Below are 20,249 nucleotides of genomic sequence, written 5' to 3'. Positions count from 1 at the left end.
GGGGGGGGGAGGGATAAATTGGGAGATTGGGACTGACATATACACACTACTATATATAAAATAGATAATTAGTAAGGACCTACTGTTATAGCACAGGGAACTTTACCCAATACTCTGTAATGGCCTATGTGGGAAAAGAACCTAAAAAAGAGTGGATATATGTATATGTATAACTGATACACTTTGCTGTACACCTGAAACTAACACAACATTGTAAATCAACTATACTCCAATAAAATTTAAAAAAAAAAAGCTGATCCTACTAAATTTGTTGAACAGCACACTAAGCTGTTTTAAATCTGAGCTACACTATTGTTTTGAAATAAGAAATTGGAGGTTATGTTCTGAGACTGATTTCTTATCCCAAATCAGAGGTTGTACCATATCCTTTGGTCATTCATTTCATTCAAATGTGAATTGATGGCCTGCTATTTAAGTCAGACCTCTTGATGGTAAGTGACAGAAACCCATCTTGAATCAGCTTTGGCCAAAGGGAGATTTTTTTTTCTGTAAGGGCAGGGGTATGCTGGTGGGCCCAAGGCATAATGGAACCAAGGGCTCAAATACTGTGAGATCGCTCTTTCTCTCCCTCTCTCTGTTTTGTCCCTGCTTTTCTGTGATGATTTCATTCTCTCGGATTAGCATTCTCTACGAGACTTAACCTTTGTCATTGGCGTATACAGGGATCATAGCTTCCTTTTACCACTGTATTTTCCTTTTACCGTATTTTACGACCAGAGAAAAATCCTCTGAAGGATCTGATTGTTCCAGCTTGATTCCCGTGATTGTCCCTGTGGTCAGGGGTTAGGAAAAAGCCATCTCCACTAGAAGCATGTGGGTAGCATGGGGGAATGGTACAGTTCTCGAAAAGGAGGGGTCCTTTTTCCCTCAAAAGAACACAGTGGATGTCCATCACACCTAGAAAGGGGTAGCACCAGGCATTGTGTATTGGAGTTTAGCCACTCCCAAGAGGTAGTACACAAGGCCTGCTGATTATCATTTTGAAACCCAGAATTGCCATCAGGTCAGTTCCACCTTCTTTTTTCCCCAGAACTTTTTTCCCCAGAACTTGAGCCTCCCAGTGAAGATAATAATAACTGACAGCAGCCAGTGTGTGACTGTCAGTTCAAGGACACTGGGTGGAAAATCATGCTTTCAAAATCCAAGAGAGAAACTACCCGGAAAAGAAACCATTCTACTTTTCATCACAGCAGAGCGTGAAAGGCTTCAAGTGAAGTCCAGGTTTTCATCCTTGGGTGCTGGTGTTCCATCCTCTGTCAGGGAACCAGAGAATGTTCCAGAAGGATGAAGCCTCAGGTTTCAGCTGAACAGGCTGCAGCCTGTCACAGACAATCCTATGATGTTTATTTAAGGGATGTTTTCTGGCAGTGTCTTTCCTCACTTCTCTCTTTCTTTCTCTCTCTCTCTCCCTACCCCCGTCCAGTCTGTCTGTCTCTCTCCCTTTAATCTACATTTTATCATCTACAGCTATGCAATTAGACGCTTGCCCTACTATCCTCAGTACACATTGCTGCAATTTTATTTTATTTTCTTAGTATCTCTCTTTCCTGAATCCTGTTCTTCTCAGTTTTGCTACAATGTGCCAGAATTTTGTAAATTATACCACTGGTTTACTGCCAAGAACAATGTGCCAATTGCAGCTTTATTTGGGCAGCTTTTTTGAATCTTAAATACAGTATCTGTTTCTGTAAGTATAGCCTTCACTCAGGGAGATGGTGTCTCGCTTTGATCCTGGTGGAACAGCTCCAGCAGATCAGGGGTATGTAGACGAAAGTCTCTAGGGGAAGAAGCCTTTTGAGGAACTCTGGGTGGAGCGGTGCTTTGTTCACTGAAGCTCTAAGAGAGCAAGGATGTGTCTCCAAGATCCTCTCAATCAAACAACAGACAAGAGTTTATGAGATTTGTGGATGTGGCTTTTGTCTAATGGAGTGAACTCCAAGAGATTCACAGCAGACCCACAAAGTTCTTAATGAGTTATATATTCAGAAATATTATCAACATAACTTCCCTGAGAAGTTTTATGTCTACCTGGGAAGACAGAACCTACACACATCTGAAACAGCTTCTGAAAAATCCAAACCCATATAAGATCAGTGCTAATTCAAAAACGGGACAGAGCATGTGAATGTGAATAGACTTTAAAGTGAAGATTAGAAAAGACCAACTAGAGGAGCTAGGCTTTGAAATAGCTTTTAAATCAGGAAAGGGACTGAGAGGAGGGGAAGGGCTTTTCAGGTGGGTTGTGTAAAGGCAGGAAGACAGAAACAAGAAGTTGTGAAATGGCACAGGATTTATGATCAGAAGAGTTCAATCCTTGTTTGCCTTGTACTTGATATTCACTTCATTCTCTGAGCTGAGATCAGAGCATGAACAAGGTTGCAAAGGGTTGCTGCCCTCCCCACCTGTACATGCTAGTCCCTGAATGATACCTCCCTCATGGGATTGCCCTAGGACTTACTTAAAGAGGCAATGAAAATGAAAGAATCTGGTGAAGTTGTCATGCACCGTATGCTCATGGTTTATTACCAGTTGGAGGAGAAAGAGGAGGGCATGTCGATTTGCTTGACTAGCATGATCCCAACTAGAGGTTGACTATAGGAATGTTCAGAGGGGACATAATTTGAAAACATATACTGCACTCTTCTCCCCATTACTGTCACTCCCTTTTACAGATGAGCAAACTGAGGCTCAGGAAAGGAAAGTGGCTTCCTCAGTCAATACCACAGAATTAGTGGAGGAGCTGGAACTTAATCCCGGGGCGTTTCATGGGCTAGAACATCCATGTCCTGAACAAATCAGGGCAAAGCAAAGGCTTCCATTACTGCCCCCAGAAGCCTTTCTCAGATAGTCAGGTATCTTCCTTTGGAGGGAAGAAACAAAGAATTAACTAGACAAGGCTCTTATTACCTATGGGTGTTTCAAAATATTCTAAATCACTATTTTTCCAATTATTTTGACCAAGACCCATAGGAAGAAATATATACTGTGACCTATTATTTGGGTTAATATAATATTTATTGTCCAATCAGAACACTTTTGAGTGTGAGGGAGTGCTAGTGATAATAATGCTGGGACAACAGACACAAAATCCGACTGTCTCACACAAACTGGGGACGCCCTACTGCACGTACACCTGTATAATTAAAACATAAGTTGCACAAAGTAGTATTTATCTTTAATATGTGCAACGAACCCTGACATTTTCAATTCTGTTCTATTTCACTATGAAAATACTAGTTATGTCATTAAATTGGGTCAAAAGTTTGAAACACTACTCTAGTTGATTGTTGGTACATGTGAGGGCTTTGGGATGGTGATGGGGAGGGGAAAAGAGGAGGGTATAGTGAAGTGAATGTCTGAGATGTACTGTAAACTTGTCCCATCTGAATATTTTCGTGGATGTTCTCCTCCAAGAAAAATACTGGTAATAAACATTGCCTTCAATCTACTCCCCATGATTAGCAAAAGGTTTATTTAGATCCATCTTTCTGGATCCCCTTGTTCCACTTGGGACGGGCATCGTCTGTGTACTTCCACCACTCCCTTTTCTTACCCTTGGGCTTTTATCTGTTAGTCTGCCCCTGATTTAGAGGTGTAAAGCGTCCAAGGAAGAGTGTCTCATTTACAGTGTCTGGCCCTCTGTGTACTCGCTCCTATATCTTGGAGTGGAAGCTGATGCTCTTGAAAAGCTAAATTGTCTTCTCTGCTCCACTCCTTCAAACACGCATATTTATACACAACTCCTGGACATCTCTCCTCTGTCTCAAAACTTTGCCAAGACATAACAGAGCAAGTCTTGCCTGTCAGTCGGGCATGTGAGACTCATACCTGGGCTTCTTCAATCAATGGTCCCCCGTATATTAGGACTAGCTAAGAAGCCCTTGCAAATTTACCCACGGAGGAGAGAAGGGTTACCACACTACCCTCTGTCCACCCTTCCTTAGGCTCTCCCAAAATGTTGGAACACTTGTAAGTGTTAGCAAAAGCCACAGAATGCGAGAGACTCGGGAGTAATGCTTCACAGCAGTAAAATAACTTTCTGTAGGCTCCCATTTTGTAAAGATCTTTAGGACATGAAGACATATAGAGAAACACAGGGGTTTTCCTGCCTCAAAGGTTAAACTATGAAATATCTTGAGACTGAAAGTCACTTACTCCTAAAGCAGATTTTATCACCCAGTCGTACGTATTCACGGACTAAACTTGACAACAGTTTATTTTACTAGAGAGGATTGAGTATGTGGCTTTTCCTGGTGGTTATTAAATTGAATGTATATATATATATTTTTTTCCTAAATCATAACTCATACAATATGGTTTAGACAGAGGAATTTAAAAACACAGAGGGGGCTTCCCTGGTGGCGCAGCGGTTGCGCGTCCGCCTGCCGATGCAGGGGAACCGGGTTCGCGCCCCGGTCTGGGAGGATCCCACGTGCCGCGGAGCGGCTGGGCCCGTGAGCCATGGCCGCTGGGCCTGCGCGTCCGGAGCCTGTGCTCCGCAACGGGAGAGGCCACGACAGAGGGAGGCCCGCATACCACAAAAAAAAAAAAAAAAAAAAACACACAGAGAAAAATTTGGTGGCACTAAGATTCCTGACTATGCTTAATGTTTTAAAAAAGATTCTTGAAAAACATATTAGCCCAGATATAAGTTTGTCTTATTTTAATATTTTTACCAGAAGCTCATTTACATGCATAGCAGGTCAAGGTAGTAGAAGCCTAAAATATATACATACTAAATTAAATAGAAAATGTGATTAGGAACTATCAAATGAGAAGTGTGTAAAACAAACCAAGAATAATAGTAATTATTTTAATATAGTATTTTAGAAACATATACCTATGCCATTTAACCTTTATTTTCTTTCTTTTTTTTTTTTTTTGCGGTATGCGGGCCTCTCACTGTTGTGGCCTCTCCCGTTGCGGAGCACAGGCTCCGGACGCGCAGGCTCAGCGGCCGTGGCTCACGGGCCCAGCCGCTCCGCGGCATGTGGGATCTTCCCAGACCGGGGCACGAACCCGTGTCCCCTGCATCGGCAGGCGGACTCTCAACCACTGTGCCACCAGGGAAGCCCCCTAACCTTTATTTTAATATAGTATTTTAGAAACATATACCTATGCCATTTAACCTGTGAGGCATGGCCAATTGGGGTATTTGAGTTTTAGGAAGATTCAGTTGCTGTCTTACCTTGGTTCCCTAGAAGCAGAGTCTGTGACTTGCAGGAGGACTGCTGTCAGGGAAAAGATGTAAGTGAAGAGGGGAAGGGAAGAAGACCCAAGCAAGGATACAGTCTCAGGTAAAATCTAGCACCGTAAGGTCCTCAGTCACATAAATCCTGCAGGGTTGTACTTTCACCCACACCCCCTTTTTTGTTTTTAAAACAAATACTGCTTCTTATATCAGAATTTGTGTACATTACAATCTGGTCATGGCTTAGCTGGCTCAGGGTTTCTCATGAGGTTGCAATCAAGTTGTTGCCTTGGCCTGAGGTTTAATCTGAAGGCTTGACGTGTGTGTATGTGTGTGTGTGTGTAGATCTTCTTCCAACCTTATTCACATGATTATTGGCAGGCGTTGGTTCCTCACCACATGGGCTTCTCCATATAGGACTCCATCAAGACTTGGCAGCTGGCATGCCCCAGGATGAGTGATCCAAGAAAGACAGTGAGAGAATGTCCAAGATGGAAACCACAGTCTTTTTATATCTCAGAAGAGGTATAACATCCCTTCTGCTATATTCTTTTCATTAGAAGCAAAGTCAATAAGTCCATTCCAATAAGGGAGAGTTATACAAAGGTATGAATTCCAGGAGAAAGGGATCACTGGGGGCCATCTTGGAGGCTGCATATCACAGTCTACCCTCTGACACCCAGTGATCCATGTCCTTCCCACATGCAAAATACACTCACGCCCTCCCAAGGTCCCTAAAAGTCTTATCCCATTGTAGCATCAGCTCAAAGTCCAGAATCTCATCATCTAAATCAGGTCCAGGTGGGGATGAGGCGCCTTCTATGTACTTCCTTAACTGTAACTGCTTGAATACAGTTCTTCTCTATCTGTAGACCTGTAAAACCAAAGAGGTATCTTCTCCCCACATACCCAACCTACAATGGTTGAATAGCCATAATATAACTGCTATAGAGATTCCTGTTAAAAATGGGGTTAAATGGGAGGCATAAAGGAGTCACTGTTCCATAGAAATCCTGAAATCTAGCTGGCCAAGTTTTGGTAGTTCTTTCTTCAGGCCTCGAAGTCTGGAAAGAATTCTTTATGGTTCTCTGCTCTATTCTCTAGGCTCTTGATTCCACCCTCAAAGCAATCTTTCCTTTTCCAGGAAGGGTAACACCTATTTACAGCTAAGCAGCTCTATGAGCCTGTTTCCTGACAGTAGAATTCTGGGAGTTCAAAGGGCTCTCCTCATTCTATAATGTCTCTGTCCCCCTCAGTTATGTTGGTAATATTTCTGATTATATACCTCATTAAGAACTTTGTGGGTCTCCTGTCCATTAGACATTCTGTCCATTAGACAGAAGCCACATCCACAAATCTCATAGACATAAACTCTTCTCTGTTGTTTCTTTGAGAAGATCTGGGAGACACACCTTTACTCTCTAAACGGACTCTTGTATGACTGAAAGTACTCTGAAGCACCACCTTGACTTAACAAAGGATTTGACGGTCATATCCTTGGCTTTATCTGTAGGCTGTGTTTTCCTGGCAGTGCCCTGGATGTTATCTTTGTTCAGAAGCCATTCAAATGTCCTTTTGACTTTACTACAGCTGCAGTGTAGCCCCTTTGGCAAATCATTTGCTAGCACTAAATCATCTGGTTCCCGTAAATGAATACCCTGTGGCTTCCAATAGTGCAAAATACCTTTTCCTTTTTCTTAAAATTTATTTATTTATTTTAATTAATTTATTTTTGTCTGTGTTGGGTCTTCATTGCTGCGTGCAGGCTTTCTCTAGTTGCGACCAGCTGAGCTGGGGCTAGTCTTCATTGCAGTGCGTGGCCTTCTCATTGCGGTGGCTTCTCTTGTTGCAGAGCGCAGGTTCTAGGCATGTGGGCTTCAGTAGTTGTGGCACGCAGGCTCAGTAGTTGTGGCTCGCGGGCTTAGTTTCTCCGCAGCATGTGGGATCTTCCCGGACCAGGGATCGAACCCGTGTCCCCTGCATTGGCAGGTGGATTCTTAACCACTGTGCCACCAGGGAAGTCCCCAAAATACCTTTTTCTAAACAACCAAATCTCCAGTATTGTCACTGTTCAAATTTATATCGTGAAGCTGTACTGAGTGGGATAAAACCATTCCAGACATACGAGCATAATGACACATGATTTATGTGTCATAAGAAACATGAGGCAGATTTTTCTCTCTTCTTCCAACATTTGTCAGCTACCAATTCTGAATCATATGCTAGGTATACAAGGCAAATTAGACATGGTTCTCACCATTGAGCAATTTAGAGACATGATTTATCTCCACAAAATATATATTTTTAAATTAAGTCTAGACCTATGCCGTCTAGTATGGTAACCACTAGCCACATGGCTGTATAAATTTTTTTTTTTTTTTTTTTTTTTTTTGCGGTTGGACTCTCCCGTTGCGGAGCACAGGCTCCGGACGCGCAGGCCCAGGGGCCGTGGCTCACGGGCCCAGCCGCCCCGCGGCGTGTGGGATCTTCCCGGACCGGGGCACGAACCCGTGTCCCCTGCATCGGCAGGTGGACTCTCAACCACTGCGCCACCAGGGAAGCCCCTGTATAAATTTAAATTAATTAAAGTTCAATGAAATAAAAAATGTATCCCCCCAATTGTACTAGCCATATTTCAAGTGCTTAACAATCACACGTGGCTAGTGGCTATCCTATTGTACAGCATAGATACAGAGCATGTCCCTCATTGCAGAAAGTTCCATTGGATAGCAATAATCTAGAGAAGAAATCAGTAAGATCTAATAAAGATAAGCACTTATCCTTGTTTTAAATATATTTGTCTCTCCTCTCCCGTACTAAAAAGTTTCAAATATCAAGGAGATACTGCATACTTCTTTAGTAAATACTCTAACATGCTTCATAATAAAGAATGCTGTAAAACCATGATTCTTAATAATTTTTTGGATCATAGACCCTTATTAAAATCTACTAAAAGTTAGCAAGTTTTTCCCCAGGAAAGTATATTCATGTACCAAAAAGCATGTCCAATTACAAGGGGTTCATGGACTCCCCCAAAGCGCTTCCATTGTTCCTCTAGGAGGCCAGGGACTCAGGTTAAGAATCTTTACTGCGAAGTGAGTTTGATTTTCCCATTGACTTTCAGTATAAAATTGATGATGCAGTTTACTATTAAATATGATGACTCCTGATAGTAATAAAATTATAATTAGAATAAGGATGATGAGGGGGAAAAACAAAAATTTCTGACGGAAGTTAAGAATGTAGAGCTATCTTCAAAATAATTAAAAAATAAACCCAACCCTTTGAGCTAAAACTTTAACACAGAACCAGCAAATCTGTCCACTTGCATCATGTGTCACAGTCAATACAGGAATGTAGTTTAACAAATTGGCTACATCTTCCATTAGTTTCAAATGCTCTCTCTACCCACCACCGTCACAATGAAAAAGCTTCTAGGGTGATGAAAGGAGCAGTCTAGCCTTCTAAACCTAAATTCCTGGTGTAATTCTAATACATTTAATAGCTATTTCTTAAGAGTGTGTTGGTTGCCTCCATGGTGTTAACTACCTGGACATACTGGATGAAAGGGTGGGTGGGATTCAATGGGCCAGGAAGACCCTTCTTTTAACTTTGGAAAAAAGGAGTGACTATTTCTTTGCAAATCTGTTGATTTAGATGACGTTTCTGCAAGGAGAGCAGAATTATAAATGGAATTGGCTCCAGGTATGGCTGAGGGGCAGAATCCTACATGGCACTGAGTTTCTGATTTCTGAGCCAATGTAGAATTTGTATTTGTGTAGAAGAAGCACTGAAGCATTCTTTCCAAAGAGTGGTAATCTGAACCACATGAGGACTGATTAATGGTTTTCACGATAAAACCACAATTAACCAGAATTCTAAAGGGATGGCCTTTTGTAAATAAAGAAGAGTTTGTTAGGAAACCTCCCTCTCTCCTTCCCTGCCAACTTCTCTCTCTCTTTTTATTCCTTTCTTTCTATTTTAACCCTGTGGAAAATCTTTCTCTAATATGTGTGAATTTCCTTTGCTGCTTTAGTAAGCTTTAATAAGTACAGTCTGCTGAACATAAGTTAGTCAGTGGTCTTTGATCTTACTGTATCCTTCATGATGTCCATTTTGTAGACTAGTCATCATTATTTATAGAAGTTGATATATGAGTTTAGGCTGAATATAAACTGGGATTCTGGGGGAAGGGGTAGATAATATCCATTTATTTTGTATTCTCTTATCTCCTATCAATAATAGGCAGTAAATTTCCTGTTCATTTGTGAATCAGTTTGGATGCATTAAGCTGCAAGTGACAATGCTATTCACAATGGCTTAAATTGAAAGGACATTTATTATTGACCTAGCAAGAAGTGTGGAGGTAAGATGTCTAGGGTTGATTTAGTAGCCCAATAAAGTCATCACAGACCCCAGTTTCTTTTAATAGTTCCACTCTACCATCCTCAGCCAAAAACCTTTTGTCCTGAGACATCTTACCTCATGGTTGCAAAATGGCTGCTGTAGCTTCAGGCATTTATCCTTACACCATAGCTTCCAAAGCAGGAAGGGAGAAAAGAGGGCAAAAGAGTTTTCTTGTGCACTTTTCTCTTTTATCAGGGGGAAAGTCTTTTCCATAAGCCCTGTTCCCCCAAAGCAGACATATTTTTCCTTGTCATTGGCCAATACTGGGTTTCATGCCTACCCCTGGAACAGTCATTGGCAAAGGGGAATTTCTGACTTAGAGTCATCACAGTTCAAGATAGGCAGAGAGAGATAATGAGTGGTTGTGATCTAAGTGGAGGTGGACGGACCAATATAAGTGAGCTACTAATCAAGTTGCTAATCAAGGTAACCTCTTGAGATCATCTGAACTGTCTGCCTTGCAGGCTCTAATTTAAGTAAAGGCAGTAGTGAGAATGCCTGGTTTTGGGTTTCAATGAGCTTTCCAAAGAAACAACTGAGGGCTTCCCTGGTGGCACAGTGGTTGAGACTCTGCCTGCCAATGCAGGGGACACGGGTTCGAGCCCTGGTCCAGGAAGGTCCCACCTGCCATGGAGCAACTAAGCCTGTGCGCCACAACTACTGAGCCTGTGCTCTAGAGCCCGCGAGCCACAACTACTGAACCCGCGTGCCACAACTACTGAAGCCCACGCGCCTAGAGCCTGTGCTCTGCAACAAGAGAAGCCACTGCATGAGAAGCCTGCGTACCGCAACAAAGAGTAGCCCCCACTCACCTCAACTAGAGAAACCCACGTGCAGCAACAAAGACCGAACGCAGCCAAAAATTAAAAAAAAAAAAAAACCAAAGAACTGAGCAAGCCAAAACAAGATGGAGCAATAGTTAAAAAAAAAAAAGAAACAGATGAACAGAAGAGCTGCTTTCCTCTGCCAGGGACGCTGCTACCTTGGGGGTGATGATGCGAACCACCTTTTATCTCCTTTTGACTCATTATAAAGACTTGTCTCATGGTGTAACCAGGAGGGTTCCTCTCTTTAGGCAAACATTTACCACTCTTCAAATGACACCAGAGTTGAGCTTGTGGTCTTGAGTTGAATTTGTGGTTTAACAGTGCATGTAGTTTATTCCTGACATGCCTGGAGGCAACGAGCAGGATCAAGGCTCACTGTAGGAGTTATGTGTACAGGCGAAGGCAAATGGAGAAAACTCAGAACCCAGAATACAGAAATCCAGTTTCTGACAGTCGGCCCTGAACTTGTTTGTGTAGCAATCCTCTTAGATGTGTAACAAGGCTTTGGCATGTGAGCACTTGCAATAACCTCATAAAAGAGAATGTTCTTATCTGTGATGGTTGCAGTCCCTGCTGGTAAATGTGTGATCAAGATGGTGTTAACTCAACAGTCAGTGATCAGACTAGGAAGGCTAGGAGGAAAGATCTCTAAATTTAAGATTATCGCTTTGAAGTTTGGGACCTGGTACTGCTTTAAAGATTAAGCATCTACCATTTACTGGAATTCAATATTTAACATGTTAAAAATGATTCAGGGCTTCCCTGGCGGCGCAGTGGTTGAGAGTCTGCCTGCGGGACGCGGGTTCGTGCCCCGGTCCGGGAGGATCCCACGTGCCGCGGAGCGGCTGGGCCCGTGAGCCATGGCCGCTGAGCCTGCGCGTCCGGAGCCTGTGCTCCGCAACGGGAGAGGCCACAGCAGTGAGAGGCCCACGTACCGCAAAAAAAAAAAAAAAAAAAAAGATTCAGTTCCAACTTCCAAATGAGTTTAAATTTTAAAATCAAGCACAGTCTTTCTCTATGAGGCTGTTGTTTTCAAGGGTAGCAAGACTCATCACGAAATTTGACTTTAGCCATGCCTTGGTGAGAGGTTTTGAATAAACATCCAGATCATCAATTTCAACACTCATTTCCTACAGATATACCAAGACAGCTTTATATTTCTTTGTCATTAAGATAAGACATTTGATTTTCCTCCTTATCCTCCACCCAAGTTCATTTCATAAAATGGACTGATTCTCAGGTAACATAAACACCCACTTCTACCAGGTTTTCTTTGATTGCTGGAGAAACTCTGGGCCGTATCTGAGTTATACACATTTTGCTGCGTCTCCTCTGGCATGAGATTCATATCCATTGGCCTCTTCTCAGAGTGAAGTTGACTTTCTTTCAATCCCGAGTCCAGAATTTCAGTTGGCATGTGGTAATTCCAAAACCATTTGAGGCTCATCTCGATTGGCTCTGGAAATCTCAGCCCAGCCAGGTTCACTCTGAGAGGTCCCCTGTCCCTTCATGAATGGCCACAAAAGCTTTTACTCTTGGCTCTGCGTTCTAATAGCCCCTCTTGCATGGACTGTGCCAAAGCAGTGCTTCAAAAATATTCGTCCGTATCATGTGGCTTTTCTTGCTGCAGTTTCTGTTCTTTTTTATTGTAGGATCTGGAGACTCACCACTAGAAGACGATGAAGTCGCGTATTCACACGCTAGATATAAAGGTGAATGCTTTGCTTATGTGCTAATGAAGACCTGCTGATGCCAGGAGGACTTTCCTTTTTGCCCTGCAGAGCAGACTATAATAAAGTGACCAGACAACACATTTTAAGTTCTAATTACCTGTCGAGAAAACAAAATGTTTTAAAATTAATATGCATATGCTCCCATTTGAAAGAAAATACAGGAAAACAAATGAAAGAAAACAAAAAGCATTTGGAAATCTCTGAAGTGCTGTCCTTCAGCACCCCAGTGGTCATTTTATTCTCATCAGTTTCCTTACTGTCCTTACTTCTGCAAAGCCAAGCTCTAGCCGATGAAAGTGAAAATCAAGCCATGAGTTTTACCTGATTCATACATTACAGCCAGAATCGTCCAGAGTAAACCGTCCAAGGTCAAATCTGGACCCAGTGCTGCTAATGTACTGAGATGAATGAGGAATGAGAAAACTTGATTTTCATAAGCTCATTTCATTGTGCTCTTTCTGAGTCTGGCTTGGCTCCTGAAATGACGAGTAAAGTGTGTTGCCCAATGAAACTTTAATGATAAAGAACTCCATCTCTACACATTTCCAGCAATCCACCCCCTCCAGCAGGTATAAAAAGCCTAACCAAGAACCTTCTATGCAGGCTCAGGTAAGTATGTCCATAAATATTTTCTAATGGTGAGTCGTTTCTCTGAAGCTTTGGGAGCCCTGAGAAAAGTGAGGGTAAATTTAGATTATTTCTCTCTGAATCCAGTTCCTTGTACAGTTGAGAAATAATTTGAAGAAAATTGATTAATAAAGTTCTATTGTGGCATTTTGCCCAGGAAATTTGTCTGCATTCTGGCAGGAGGACACTCCCCTGCTCTGTCGTGATATGCCTAAGTTATAAGAGAATCAGGGTAGTACTGGTCAGCTTTTGGTTGGAGAGAGTCCTTCAGTTGTTTTCCACACAAGTGAACAACCTTTCTAATATAATGACTGGTGTCTATGTCCAGGTGTTTCCCACCGTGTTCCACGTTTGCTTATGACCTGTGAATACAAATACTCATTCCTATGCACAGCTCCTATATTCCTGCCTCAGGAATTAACCAATCCAGCAAAGCACAGACTTGTTAATTAGATGTTTGCGGTAAGGTGGTATTGTGATTCCTAACACACTTTTTTTTTTAACATCTCTATTGGAGTATAATTGCTTTACAATGGCGAGTTAGTTTCTGCTTTATGACAAAGTGCATCAGCTCTACATATACATACCTAACACTTCTTAATTGAGAGTTTTGAAAAAATCTTTGTTTTTCGAGTCCCTTATTGAAAAATCTTCCTAAAACACATGCGTGCACACGTGGCCCTAGTGTTCATCCTCACTTCGCAGCACTGCACGTGTGGAAGGTAAACCAGATGCAGGAAAGTATGTGCCTGGCCTAGAGCTTACCCGGAATGTTTAAGAATAAATACTTCTTAGGAAATTGTTTTCATTGTCATTTTGTTTCAGTTTTAAAACTTAGAGGCAAACCATTGTTCATTGGGAGATGAGTTCTAGATCCTTAGGCCCCTTACACAGTGTCTGGCACAGTGTATATACTCAGTAAATGTTTTTTGAATTAAATTGATAATTTATAAAAGTTATAAAAGAAAAAAGAAAGTGAAGTGTAACCAACATTTAATGTGGCAAGCATTGCTTTTGATTCTTTTACTTGGAATGCCATCCTGTCTTCACACTAGAGGGAAGGAGGAAGGCGTGTAGAGATATGTTGTTATTACTTATTTACAGATGAAGGAACCGCAGATTAGAGAGGGGAGGTGACTTGCGCAGACTCACACAGCTAGCAAACATTGTATTTGAGTCTGAAATCCAGATGTTTTAGCTCAACATCCAGAGTTCACTAGTAGCTCTTCCTTAGTCTGCTACATGACACTGCTTACCCCAGGAGCTCCACAATGGCCCAGGGAGATGAAAAAGTTTTCCTGAATAACTGATTTAGATTTCTCCCTAAATAAACCCTGTCTTAATTGAAGCAGCATAAGAGCTTCCTTTCTCTAAACGTCTATGTTAAATGTTTCGCTAATTCACTTTTAACTCATGGTATTTGCATGCACTTCAAATTCAAGTCACTCACTGAGTTTTTAATTATTATCACTGCAGGGCTGTTGAAATGTCAAAATATCTCCCAAAGGTTTGTCTTGGAAAGTAATCCAAAAGAAATTCCTTTTGCGAATAAATAAAAACAAGATTTCTTCCCCCCCACATGTTGACAACAGCATAGCTCTTGGATGTGTAGGCAGCTCTGCTGGAAGGATTTGAAGACTGAAAATAGCTGAGTAAAAAGAGTCTGCTAATTGCATGGTTGTACTGAAATATGTGAATTTGTAATATATGTATATGCAGGTCATTCTCTAATGGACCTGCTGCCTTAAATATTAAAATAAAGGTTAGGGGGCTTCCCTGGTGGCGCAGTGGTTGAGAGTCTATCTGCCGATGCAGGGGACACGGGTTCGTGCCCCGGTCCGGGAAGATCCCACATGCCGCGGAGCGGCTGGGCCCGTGAGCCATGGCCGCTGAGCCTGCGCGTCCGGAGCCTGTGCTCCGCAACGGGAGAGGCCACAGCAGTGGGAGGCCCGCGTACCGCCAAAAAAAAAAAAAAAAGTTAGCATATACAGACTAGATGTATAAACCCAAGAGGAAGGAAACTTTGTTCAAGGAAGAACTGGAGGCCTAGTGTAAGCTCTTGCAAGACTGCATCCAAGAGATCAAACTTAATCAGCTGTAGGCTAAGCGTGGGGCATCACTTCTCCCCAGAAAGTCCAGGAAATACTGCTTGAGTCCCGACGGTAGCACCCATTTGCAGCTGTCTGCAAAACATTATATGATGAAAATACTAGGCAAAGGAGATGTCAAAGCACATAAGTTAAAGCAAACAAACAAACAAAAAAAAAACAGTCCATGCACGAGACCTGGACAGAACTGTTGGTTTTCATGGCTGAGAAGCAGCCAGAAACACATCAGAAGAGAATTCCTGGCAAAGTGAAACAAGGGATTTCCTCCTTCTTGGCCACATGATGGCGCACGAACTTCACTCACTGTCAGCTCAGGTGCTGGGGTGGAGGGAGGAGCTGGCAGCCCTAGGGAGGGGGCTCCTGTTCAAGGCATGGAGAGCCTGACAGGCTTGAGGGAGCTAGTCTCTGGTCCCCATTGACTGTGCGGTGGCCACTGTGGCAACTTTCGAGGAGCTAGTCTTGCCCTACTAATTTTATGGCCCTCAGCGACCCCTTCCAAAGGCCCAGGGGAGAGGTTCTGATTTAATAGCGTCATCCTAAGCTGTGCTCTGGGCAACTACGAGACCAAAATCAAAACACACCCTGGAACTTTGCCATTGGAGAAGGGTGTCATCTCTTACCTAAGTGGGGCTTAACTGGGGACATCTGAAAAAGGCGGTAGCTTCCCAAAGGGGAGAAATTGTTCTGTGACGTTAAGCCCAAATTATATCCTGTGGCAAAACCCTGGAAATTGTTGCTTCGTTCACATTCATTAAGATCGTATTAAATGCTTTTACAGTGAATATGATACAGACTTGGAAAAAAATCTAAATTAACCAATTATTGACTCCCCCGCCACTCTGTATGGATGGCTGGGGTTAAGGTTCACAATGGTAACAGTTGCTCTCAAGGGAATTATGTATCTAGTTAAGGGAAATATTCAAAAGAACAAACATTCATTGAACCTTTACTATGTGCTAGGCGCTGTGCTAGACGCTTGATATGCATTTTTTTTCAGTCCTTGTAAGAGGACTTGTAAGAGTCCTATGACATAGGTAGAGGTATTAACTCAGAGAGGTTAAGTAACTTGTCCAAGATCACACAGCTACTAATGGAGGAACCTGGACCCGTATTCGTATATGTCTGACACCTAGTCCCATGATCATAATCTCCCCACCCAGAGACAACTTAAAAGACATGGGGCACTATTTGGAGGTCCAAAATCTGGAATGCAGCCAGCCAGGGACTTCGAGAGTGAAGAGACACATTTTCTGAAGATGTCACTTGCTATTTCTCCTCTCCTTTGTTTCTGCTACCTGTAGACACCCCGTGGTGCTCCCCCATCAAGGTGAAGTACGGGGATGTGTACTGCAGGGCCCCTCAGGGAGGATACTACAAAACAGCCCTGGGAACCAGGTGTGACATTCGCTGCCAGAAGGGCTACGAGCTGCATGGCTCTTCCCAGCTGATCTGCCAGTCAAACAAACGGTGGTCGGACAAGGTCATCTGCAAGCGTGAGTAGCCCGGCCCCATGTTGGGGCCTTGGGGCCATTTGGGGCCAAAGTTCTTTTGCTCTGAGATCAGGGATTTTTACTGAATGCTTTGTGGTCTTTGATGAGAAAAACTCCCCTGGTGAACAGAAGCCATGCGTTCATTCCTAAGATATGGCGGAAGTAAGATGACACATTTCAGACAGAGGGGTGCGATCAGCTGTTTGGAAAGGGGGAGAGAACAGAGGTCTGTTTAGCAAAGTGCTGGCCCCTGCAAAGGGTTTGGGGATTGAAAAACAAACAAGACACACAGGTAAAGACACACTCTGCCATCAAGGGTCATCTGCCATCAGGGGTCCCACAGAATAGCATTAGAGACAGACGTGTAAAACCGACAGAAGTATAAGAATGGTGCTCTGCCATGGACTCCTGGTAGTAGACACAAGCGTCCTTCCAAGGAGTAGAACTTAGGGAGGCAGGGAGAGAATTACCGCGGAAGGATGCTTATTCCATGAAAGGCGCTGTGCCTCAGGGGAGAAGGTTGGAAGCACATTTCAGGGGCTGACTTTTAGCTTCCTGGAAAGTCATCTCATTTGGGAAACTGCAAGTGACACAGCATCGTTGAAGTGCATTTTAAATGCCATTACTGTTCAAAAAATCTATCATGATGGAGCGCCTATTGTGTGCCAAGCGTTTCACATATATGCAGTTTTTGCAACAATGCTATTGATATGGGTGCCATTACTTTATTGTTGGGAAACTGAGGTTGGGGTCTGCAGCCTTGTGATCCAGTCTAGGCAGACTACGCCTCTGGGTGACTATAGTGAACACTTTCAGTGCTTCCCCCATGTGTCCCTGGATTCCCTGCTACCAGTTCTGTGTGTCCATCCCCCAGCTTCTGGGCGCTTTGCTCTTAATGACTTGCACCTTCGGTTGATCTCCTACCAAGGAAGAAGAGGCTCTGCGCCTTCAGAGGACTGCTTTCTTCGTTCTGGCAGGGAGAGCATTCCCCATGGGCAGCCTGTAGCTGCCCAGTACTGACTGGTAAAGGATTATGAAAGCCCAGCTGCCCTGCCTGGAGGCAGGGCAGACTCAGCCATCACTCACGCTCCAGAGCTCCCCTTCGGAATCAGGTTGAGGCTGACTTTGCCTGAGTTGCTACTTTGCCCGGCTTCCTCCCCTCCCCCGTCCTGCTCCCCCCACCCTTCACTGGTCTCCCCTGGGAGCACTTTCTTAATCACTTGCACACAAATCCTGGTCTCAGCGTCTATTTCTGAGGAGCCCAGCATAAGACCGTGGTTTAGCTGGGATGCCAACCCAAGCCAGTCTGGTGTAAAACTTTGTGTCCCTTCTGTGTGACATGCAACCATTGTTACCAAATGCAAGTCCATGTGCCTGATGCACAGTGAGGCCAAACAAATGGAAACATCGGAGTTTGGAGCAGAGAAGGGTTTATTGCAGGACCAAGCAAGGAGAACGAGTGGCTCGAGCCCAAACCCACCGCCCCACCAACTCCTTGAAAGGGTTCAGCACAGCATTTTTAAAGGCCAGGTGAGGGAGGGGTGTTGCAGGGTACGTGATCAGCTTGGACACAATTCTCTGATTGGCTGATGGTGAGGAAACGGAGGTTAACATTCTAGGCGCCAGAAGGTCTGGGGGCTACGTGCTTATGATCAAGTAGTTAATTTCTTCCATTTGGTGGTGGTTTTAGCATCTGAGAAACTCAGGGAATATGCATCAGATGCTATTATCTGGGTCTTCAGAGAGGAGCTACAGCAGAGGGTATGGGGGAGGGGTCTGCCCCGGGAAGGGCCCATAGGGTCCTGCTCGGTTACACTATCTATCATTTCTCTACTTCTATCAGTTATATTTCAATTAACTTCACCCTATGCTTTCAGAGTTTCTAGACTCTGAAACTCCATGAACAAAATCTAAGTAATACTGAACCTCTGGTTTTCTCCTTTTCAGAAAAGCGATGTCCTACCCTTGCCATGCCGGCAAATGGAGGGTTTAAGTGCGTCGACGGTGCCTACTTTAACTCCCGGTGTGAGTACTATTGCTCGCCAGGATACACGTTGAAAGGGGAGCAGACAGTCACGTGTATGGACAACAAGGCGTGGAGTGGCCGACCAGCCTCCTGTGTTGGTAAGAGAATATCACCAGCCCTCAGGAGGCGCCTGCTTTGGGAGGAGCAGGGGGTGTCCGTACAGTGGATTTTTAAGGAAGCATCCATGTCCCGGATGTAAAGCATAAGCACCCAGTTTTGCTTTCAGTGGTTCTCTTCGTCCCTGTTTCTCTGGCTCAGCGCAGACCTAGCCTCTCAGTCTGTACGCTAGAGTTGACTTCACAGCTCATGGCTTTCCTCTGACTTTTGTCTCTCTCTTGGATTGCGATTGCGGCAGCTGGAGGCTGGCAGAGGTACCGGGTAATCTCGCTGCTTTAGTTCAGGGATCTGCCCTGTAGCACTGAGCAGAGTTTTTGACATTGGCCGGACATTCCTGCAGACAGCATCTCTGTGTCTTTCAGCCGGCAGACGTAGTTCCATTGTCATCGACTCCAGTAGTCAGCAAACACTCAGTTTGTAAACTGGAAGGGATTTGGCTATTTTACCTTAGTCTGGATTTGTTGGGCAAATAGTAGTTCTTAGTTCTTAGTTGTGGTTCGGGGAGCTGGAAATCTTTACAAATGCAAATTCAGGGCTCCACCCCAGACCTGCTGAATCAGAAACTCTGGGGATGGGGCCCAGCACTTGGTGCTTTAATGAGCCTTTCAGGGCATTTCGAAGTGCTTAAAGAGAGAGCCACTGATCTAAGGCAGTGCTTCTCCAACTTGGGAATCACCTGGGAAACTTGGTAAAAGTGCAGCTTCTGATTCAGTAGATCTGGGGTGTAGCCTGGGATTCTCTAGGGCAAGGTTTCTGAATCTTGGAACAATGGACATCTGGGGTCAGATAATTATTCGTCCTGGGGTCCTGTCTTTTGCACTCTAGGATGCTTAGCAGAGCCTTGGCTTTTACCCACTAGATGCCAGTAACATCTCCCCCCAACTCCCACTTGTGACAACCAAAAATGTCTTCAGACATTGTCAAATGTCCCCTGGAGAGAGGAAGAGAGGAAGGAGAAAAATCACTCCCCCCCAACTCCTTGAGAATCACCCATCTAGGGGCAGTGGGTCCCTTCTCCCCACCCCCGCCACTTATTAGAATCACCTGAGTATCTTTTAGAACCTAGCTATGCCTTGGTCCTACCCTAGAGATTCTGATTCAATTAGCCTGATGTGGGACAGCTGGAGGAGGCGAGTGGCATTATAAAAGCTTCCCAGGTGGTTTTCATGTGCAGCCAGGATCCAGGACCCGTTGCCTGGGAGCATTGGATCTCAGAGTATGGTCCCCTGATCAGAAACAGCAACATCAGAAATGCAGATTTCCGGACCTTCAGGATTGCTGGATTCTGATGCTCTAAAGGTTGAGAACCTGCCTTAGAAGATCAAATTTGCGAAGAACTTTAGTACCTTTTTACTCAAAATAGTGCCCAGCAGTTTCAGCACCAGCAGGAAGCCTGTTGGAAATGGAGAATCTTGGGACCCATCCGAAGCTGGCAGATCAAAATCCACATTTTAAGAAGATCCCCAGGGGATTCCTATGTCCTTTCAACACTGAGGCAGACTGCTCTGGGACAGTGGTTTTCAACTCTGGCTGCCATTTAAATCTGAATATCTGGGGCCCTGGTATTTTTCCAAAATTCTCCCAAGTAGTTGAAAACCACTGTCCCAGGAGACTGTTTACTCATAAACGGTTAGAGCTGCCAGGAGCCACCCCAGCAGAACGTTCTAGTCCAATCCCCCATCTACGGATGAGGCCTGAGAGG

At 43.9% G+C, this 20,249-nt stretch overlaps 1 protein-coding gene across 2 annotated transcripts in view; it reads left to right on the top strand.

Moving 5' to 3' along the window:
* SRPX (sushi repeat containing protein X-linked) overlaps positions 1-20,249 on the top strand; it is a 104,352-nt gene that overhangs the window by 35,485 nt on the left and 48,618 nt on the right. The window contains exons 2-4 of one of the 2 annotated variants that reach the window (XM_024116483.1): positions 12,099-12,158; positions 16,216-16,407; positions 18,352-18,528. In XM_024116483.1, the coding sequence (XP_023972251.1) occupies positions 12,099-12,158; positions 16,216-16,407; positions 18,352-18,528 (429 nt within the window). The remainder of the gene's footprint in view (positions 1-12,098; positions 12,159-16,215; positions 16,408-18,351; positions 18,529-20,249) is intronic. The other variant, XM_024116484.3, reaches the window with a different exon arrangement.

The sequence above is a fragment of the Physeter macrocephalus genome, chromosome 21 (genome assembly GCF_002837175.3).
Source record: "Physeter macrocephalus isolate SW-GA chromosome 21, ASM283717v5, whole genome shotgun sequence".
In the NCBI taxonomy this organism is placed as follows: Eukaryota; Metazoa; Chordata; class Mammalia; order Artiodactyla; family Physeteridae; genus Physeter; species Physeter macrocephalus.
This window is presented reverse-complemented; position numbering and strand designations above follow the sequence as displayed.